The following is a 7,319-nucleotide window of genomic DNA, read 5'->3' as shown; positions in this document are numbered from 1 at the left end:
CTTCCGATGTAGAGGCTGGTTAAGGACATCACGATCATCTGACCGAGATGTAATCACAGGCCATGTTCTCTAAAGGTGCCTTCACACTGAGCAATATTGCAACGAGAACGACAACGATCTATGACGTTGCAGCATCCTGGATAACGATATCGTTGTGTTTGACACGCAGCAGCGATCCGGATCCCGCTGTGACATCGCTAGTCGTTGCCGAAAGTTCAGAACTTTATTTGGTCGTTAGATCAGCCTGAATCGTTGTGTTTGACATGAAAAGCAACGACGTCAGCAACGATGAAAGGGGCCGTCGCAGCGTCTTGTTGTGGCCAGGTAGGCGTTATGCATTACAAAAGGAGACGCCTTTAAATTTAGCAATGTCGCTCGTAGATAGATACGCAATTATTTCGAAGATCCCAATATATTACAAATTACAAAAGGAGACGCCATCTGTCATAATGGCCTGGGAGGTGGTGTGAACATTATTATAGTAATGTAATTATCACCATACTCCCAAATGCATTCCAAAGACAAAAGGTGATGCCTACATCACATTATTACATTAAAAAAGGCACCCCTTTACATTACATTACAAAAGGTGACGCCAACTGTCACGACAGCCTAGGAGGTAGGTGTGAACTTTACGTAAGGGCGTATTTACAATGCATCACTATTACAAAAGAAGACCCCTTTAAATCACATTATTACATTACAAAAGGTGACGCCATAACGTTATATATTTCAAATGGCTTTGTTGTTACGTCTCACTGAGAACGCTGATAGGTCACATCGGGGTCATGTGTACCTGCGTTCCGAAATATAAACCGCGACTTTACAACTTTTCAATCACTTGTGCGTACTCTGCCATCCACGAGCATCTCGTGTGCGTCTTGGTTCGAAATCCATCGTGTTCCTTCTCCATCAACTCGTGGGCGTCTTGGCTGTAACTTTTGAGCGACCTGTTTGTAGATCTTCAACTCTGCAGCGTTTTCAATTAGTACATCTACGGTGAGTATATCCTTGTGCTGTATTCATTTGCCATGCAGCAATACTAATTTATGTGTCTAGAAATAGATGTATACTACATCTCAGCAGTGATTTTTTTTTAGAGCTTTCACGCTTATAACCAAAGACGCTTTAGCGTCGTAGTATTTCCATTTTAAGTGGTAATGCAAACGATTTTGTAGTATGGTGTGTTTCACCAACATGAAATTGGCCATTGACAAAATAGCAGCCAATAGAATTTACAAATTTTTCAACGCTCAAAATGGATAAAAATAGCCCTCATCCCATCCCCAAATGGTGGCTATGGGGAAACACACAAACGGCCCCCATCCCATCCTCTAAATGGTGGAAATAGTCCCACGGACCATCCCATACAAAAAATGACTGATAACAATAGGAACGGCATACGGCTCATCAAACTTTTAATTTTTGCTGTTTCTTAACTTTTATTTTTTTATTTTTTAAAGATGTCTACAAATGAGCAGGACTGTGTTCGGGCACTCATAGAGATGTACCGCTCCCTGCCCTGTTTGTGGAAGATAAAATCTAAGGATTATAGCAACCGTTACATGAAGAGAGAAGCGTATGAGAAGCTGGTGGCCGTCTACAGGGAGTATCATCCCACAGAGACCGTGGATGAAAACATTGTGAGGAAAAAGATCCAGGCTCTCCGCACAGTTTTCAAAAAAGAGGTCAACAAAGTGGAAAATTCTAAGAAGTCTGGGGCCGGAACTGAGGAAGTCTATGTGCCCAGGCTGTGGTATTACGACCTGATGGCATTCACTAGAGACCAAGAGATCCCTCGCCCGTGCCAGACTGTGACTAGCCTTTGTGAGCCATCGCCCGAAGATATCCTGTCTGAGTCTCCTGACGACCATGTAAGTAGCCCCAAGCTTCCCTTCTTGTAGCATGCCGTGTGTCTTGTATGTTTATGAGACTGCATGGCTTCCAGTAATAGTGAGTCACGTTGTTCATGTTTAATCCCCCTGATGATAACAGCTGCCACTTCCTGTGTCCGTAATTAACATATTGTGTCTTCCGCACATTCGTACAGTATTGCCGGCCAATGTAGTTCAGCACAGCTCTTTAACCCCTTTGTTTTTTAACCCAGGTAACTGTTCCTCATAGGTTCCAATGGGCATAGAGGTGTTTGGGGAGGTGTGGGCTCTCTAGGGCTGTGTGGCAGAGTCGTTTGTATGTTATTTATTTTAAATTTTTCTTTTTCATGTAATTGCAGGTGCCTCTGCAACAGCGGGAAACAACGGAAGCGAACAATGTCCAGTCCCCTCAGTCCTCCAGTAGCCCGTCTGTCGAGGAGCAGACATGTCCACTGCGCCCATCTAGAAAAAGAAAATCAACAGCAGCCACACCTGTGGATCTCCTGGCAGTGGCCAACAGCATCTTGTCCAAGCACGTCACAACCAAACTCTCCCCATTCGCATCCTTGGTTGAGGAACGTTTAAACAGACTGGATGATACCCAAAGATCTCACGCGGAGAGAATAATGTTTGACGTTATGAACGCGGCAGCCGCAGGAAAACTATGCGACACATCAACATTGAGCATTGACGTCCGTCAGCCCAGTGCCCATTTTTATTGGGGACACCAACAGGAGCCCATGCACAGCACTCCTGTCCGCAGACCTGGGCCACATAATTCTCAGTTCCGGACACCACCTGCACCCCCTTCTTTTGGTGACTTATCACAAGGACCTCCTATGGCCACGCACCACTACAGTGAGATGGACACTTACTACCAAAATTTGTAGTGTTGTAGTTGAAATAAATGAGACTTGTGTTTTAGATGCTCCACAAGTAATCCCCTATGCCTTCTCCCCTGCAGGCATCCTCCTGGCACCCGGTCATTAATCCCCTATGCCTCATCAACATTAAAAAAGTATTGTAATAACAAATAATAAAATTTTTAATACAAATAATAAAATTTTTGGTTTCTTAAATTTGTGTATGTACTACGTGTCTCTTTGGCTTGGCAATAAATGACGCCGCTGGTCAATATACTACGTTGCTGGGCAATATGCGACGGGGACATGCAAATGCTAGAATACCCAATACATTACCGTCACACATAACTATATTGTTAACGATATCGTTGCTTTTTGTGACGTAGCAACGATATCGTTAACTAAATTGTTGTGTGACAGCGTCCAGCGATCAGGCCCATGCTGGGAGATCATTGGTCGCTGGGGAAAGTACAGCACTTTTTGTGGTTGCTGAATCTCCCGCTGACATCGCTGAATCGGCGTTACACACAGCATGTGTAACGCCGATTCAGCGATGTCGTCACAAGAAACAAGGGAAACATTGGGTTAATAAGTGCAGGGCCACTCTTAGTAACGTGATGTTTACCATGGTTACCGTTGTCAATGTTAAAAAAACAAACAGTACATACATTCCCGCTGTATGGTCAAGTCCCTCGCCTTCGGCTTCCCGCACTGACTGGTGAGCGCCGTCCGGTAGTAAAGCACAGCGTTGACATCACCGTTGTACTTTACGCCCGGCGCTGAGTCAGTGCTGGAAGCTGAAGGCGAGGGACATGACTATACAGCGTGAATGTAAGTATGTATTGTAATTTTTTTTTAACATTTACAACGGTAACCAGGGTAAACATCGGGTTAATAATCGCGGCCCTGCACTTAGTAACCCGATGTTTACCCTGGTTACCCGTGGACTTCTGGATCGGTGCTCGCTGGAGAGCTGTCTGTGTGACCGCTCTCCAGCGACCAAACAGCGATCGACATCATTGTCGGTATCGCTGCAGAGTCGATGAGTGTGAAGGTACCTTTAGAATATGGTGAACATCTACTAATATATATACACACACACATCAGGAAATCACTAGTGCATAGGATGCTGCAGACTCACAGGTTTCATATGATTGATACAGAAGTAGAGTATGTTCATAGATATATATGTTTATTGGTATGTATTGGTATGTATGTAAAATAATAAGAAATAACAAATAGATATATCGTTATGTTCACATTTATTACAGAAAAAGGAGTATCATGGGTCATCCAAAAATTGTTAAAAATGAGCACTTTTACACAAGAGCACTTGAACCCCCCAACAATATCATCCATAATACATGGTATAAGTTATGCCAACAGTTACGTTACAGCTGTTGATACTGCCATGGGACAGCCCCTGGCCCATTGAAAAAGTCAGAGTATTTGTCCCTGCTATTAGTTGCATCATCACAGTACCTTCCAGAACCCAGACTTTCCAAACCACAAACCCTGTGCGCGTCTAGACGCCATTCGCCCTGGGTTACATCTCCGTTACCCTGGTCCACAGAGTCTACATACTGTGGAGGGCTGTATGCAGTGGCATCACGGCGACGTAGAAAGTTGTGGAGGACACAACAAGCAAGCACCACAGAGTCAATAGACGTTAGTTTCATGTTTAGTGCTGTGTGGAAAACCCGAAATCGGTTTGCCATAATTCCGAATGCATTTTCCACAACGCGTCTAGCTCTTGAAAGTCTGTAATTAAAGATTCGTCGTTCCGGTGTCAGAGTCTTCTGGGAGAAGGGCTTCAAAAGGTTGGGATGCAGTGGGAAAGCCTCATCTCCGACAAAGACAAAGTTCATGTTTTCTGTTGTGTCACTGTTGGGCGGCAAGGCAAGTTTATTATTTTTCAAGCGTTCCCCAAAATCTGTGTGCTCCAAAACTCCTCCATCGGATACTCTCCCGTTAATCCCAACAGACACACTTATGAAATCATAGTTAGCATTTACGAGGGCCATGAGAATTATGCTGAAATATCCCTTATAGTTATAATAAAAGGAGCCAGAGTGTGGTGGTTGGGTGATGCGTACATGTTTGCCATCCAAGGCCCCACCGCAATTAGGGAACTGCCATTGCTCCTCAAATCCCCTAGAAATCTCTTTCCAGTCATCCGGGGTCTGTGGGAAAGGCATGTAACTGCGGTGTAAAACTGAGACAATAGCTTTGCATGTCTCTGGGATGATGACGCTGAGTAGGGATCGGGATATAGCTGCGCTGTAATGCAAGTCTTGCATAGACCTGCCAGTCGCCAGGAAACGCAGCGTGACAGCCAGCCTCTCATCCACAGGGACAGCTGCTCTCATCTGTGTATTTTGCCGCCTGATATAAGGTTCTACAGCTGCAAGTAGGACATTAAATGAGTCCTCCGACATTCTCAGGTAGTTACGAAAATCATGCGGGTTGTTATCCTGCAGTTCCCTTATAAGGCCCATATGGGACAATTGATTCCTCTTCTGCAGCCACTGTTTGGTCCACATGCGGCGCTGACGCTTTACACGATTGTTTCGCGCTTGAACCTCCAGCTGGTTGTGAGCTTCTACCAATAACGCGGCCGCAACAATCACAGGTACATCCGAATGAGACATGGCAACCTGAGAAAGGAAAAAAGAAAAAAAAAAATTACTACATATCATTTTCAAAACTTACACAAGACATCCAATACTGTAATGCATTCTCCGTTGCGTCACCGATGCTGCACCATTTGACAAAAATGTTAACATAGGATGTAAGGTACATATATATATATATATATATATATATATATATATATATATATATATATATACACATACATACACACACATACATATATACATACACAGAGATATACATGGCTAATTGTAAGCAACGTTAACACAACAGCCATACCCCATAGATACCCTCCATTAAATGTACCATCCACTGAAACAAACAGGACGATGAGCGCTGCTGATTTATAACGGGAACGCCAAATAGTGACTTCTGGAGCCGACGTCACACCCGCGACGGTGTGCATAAATGGAGACGCTATAGCGTTGCGAATTGCGCGCCAGAACGGTAGAATCAAGGACCTCCTCTGGGCGTGGCTGGGTGGTGCCATACAGCGTCTCTCTTGCTAAAATGGCGGCGAGACAGCGATGTCCTCCTTTGGGGCAGACAGAGGTCCGCTTTTTTGTAAAAAAAATGGATGCCATGGACTATGAGGGCCGGGAGAGTCGCCCAGCACACCCAAATCTACACAAGAATGAGGTGTTGCGCCACATTGCCCAGAAGATGGAGCGGAGGTTCGGCATCCGGCGCAGTGCGCTGCAGCTGCGCAAAAAGTGGGCCGACCTCCGGTACAAACAGCCACTTTATCTGGCAACGTTGCGGGCAGAGACCAGGCAAGGCAAGTAACAGTATAGTGTAATTGGGAGACACACAGTATCGGGAGGGGGGAATAGGGACACTCGCACTGCCGTGTGGCGCTTCCCACCTTCTATATATGTACCTCGATTTGGGGAGTTAAATTTAAATTTTATTCCTTTATGCCACTGGCCTAGGTTTGTTATTTGTGGGGGTGTCGGAAGCTCTGTACTTTGGTGTGTAAACATTGTGTTTCTTTATTTTTTGTGTATAGAGAGACAACGCCAGCAGAGGACTACAGCGGCCAGCAGCGTACGCCCACAGCCAGGGCCGTCACGTAAGTTACCCCTCATGTCTGGCAATTGCGATGGCGCCTACTTAATTTTTTATTTAAGTCTACAGCTCTGTACTTCTGGTGTCTAAACCTTGCGTGTCTTTTTTTGGGGTGTAGAGAGACGCCGCCGGCAGAGGACAGCACCCACTGCAGCCAGCAGTACAGCGGCTAGCAGCGGAAGCCCACAGCCAGTGTCGTCACGTAAGTTAACCACCCTTTTTTAGAATTTAATGACGCCATACGGGCCATTAGTAGGGAGGTTAAATATTGTGTACATTACAGGTGCAGTAACCCCACCGCAGGCCACAACCCCGCCCTTTCAACACCCATCTTCCTCCCCCGGGTCGGCGTCATTCTCTCCAGCGACAAGCATTCGTAAGTGACAAAACCAGCGAGCGCTTCACCACAGTGAGTTCAATTGTTAACCAGATATGTATTTGCTTCCTTTCAGCAGCAGGAGCTGTGGCCCGAGCCAGGGGATGGGTGGTCAGCAGCTCCGCGGATGAGCAACAGGCATCCCTTTTCCGTAAGTATTGAGAAAGTGGGAGGGGGTTATCGGTGGGATGTCACATTTGACAACGACTAAACGGACCCTAAAACATTGAACCTAAAAAATGCCCTCTGGGGCAGTAGAAAATTGAGTGTGTAGTTACAAGTACCATTTTACAATAAACGAATTACTAACGATCATTACCAGCTATACGACCTGGTCGTGATCGTTGGTAAGTCACTGTGTGGTCGCTGGGTCGCTGTCACACAGAACGATTGCGTTAACAATATCGTTGCAACTTCACAGAAATCAAAGATATCGTTACAAAAATCGTTATTTTTGACGGTACCGTAAAATTGCTGGTTATG

At 45.3% G+C, this 7,319-nt stretch overlaps 1 protein-coding gene and 1 long non-coding RNA gene across 2 annotated transcripts; both read left to right on the top strand.

Annotated features, from left to right (window-relative positions):
• Positions 1 to 1,351: 1,351 nt before the first annotated feature.
• Positions 1,352 to 2,953, top strand: LOC138641423 (uncharacterized). Its single transcript, XM_069728951.1, has 2 exons — positions 1,352 to 1,874; positions 2,234 to 2,953. Exons 1-2 carry the CDS (start codon positions 1,464 to 1,466, stop codon positions 2,762 to 2,764), a joined length of 942 nt encoding a protein of 313 aa, XP_069585052.1. The 5' UTR covers positions 1,352 to 1,463; the 3' UTR covers positions 2,765 to 2,953.
• Positions 2,954 to 5,606: 2,653 nt separating this feature from the next.
• Positions 5,607 to 6,960, top strand: LOC138642706 (uncharacterized). Its single transcript, XR_011314081.1, has 3 exons — positions 5,607 to 6,464; positions 6,579 to 6,662; positions 6,744 to 6,960. It is a non-coding gene; the product is annotated as an uncharacterized lncRNA (long non-coding RNA).
• The last annotated feature ends 359 nt before the right edge of the window (positions 6,961 to 7,319 follow it).

The sequence above is a fragment of the Ranitomeya imitator genome, chromosome 6, assembly GCF_032444005.1.
Source record: "Ranitomeya imitator isolate aRanImi1 chromosome 6, aRanImi1.pri, whole genome shotgun sequence".
NCBI lineage: Eukaryota > Metazoa > Chordata > Amphibia > Anura > Dendrobatidae > Ranitomeya > Ranitomeya imitator.
The sequence above is the reverse complement of the archived record's forward strand: the minus strand, read 5'-3'. Positions and strand labels throughout refer to the sequence as shown.

What these genes read in the sequence shown, in the direction of transcription:
- LOC138641423 (XM_069728951.1), top strand. Translation starts at nt 1,464, where the DNA reads ATGTCTACAAATGAGCAGGACTGTGTTCGGGCACTCATAGAGATGTAC. An exon ending in CTGAGTCTCCTGACGACCAT is followed by an intron (nt 1,875 to 2,233) that starts GTAAGTAGCCCC and finishes ATGTAATTGCAG; the next exon opens with GTGCCTCTGCAACAGCGGGA.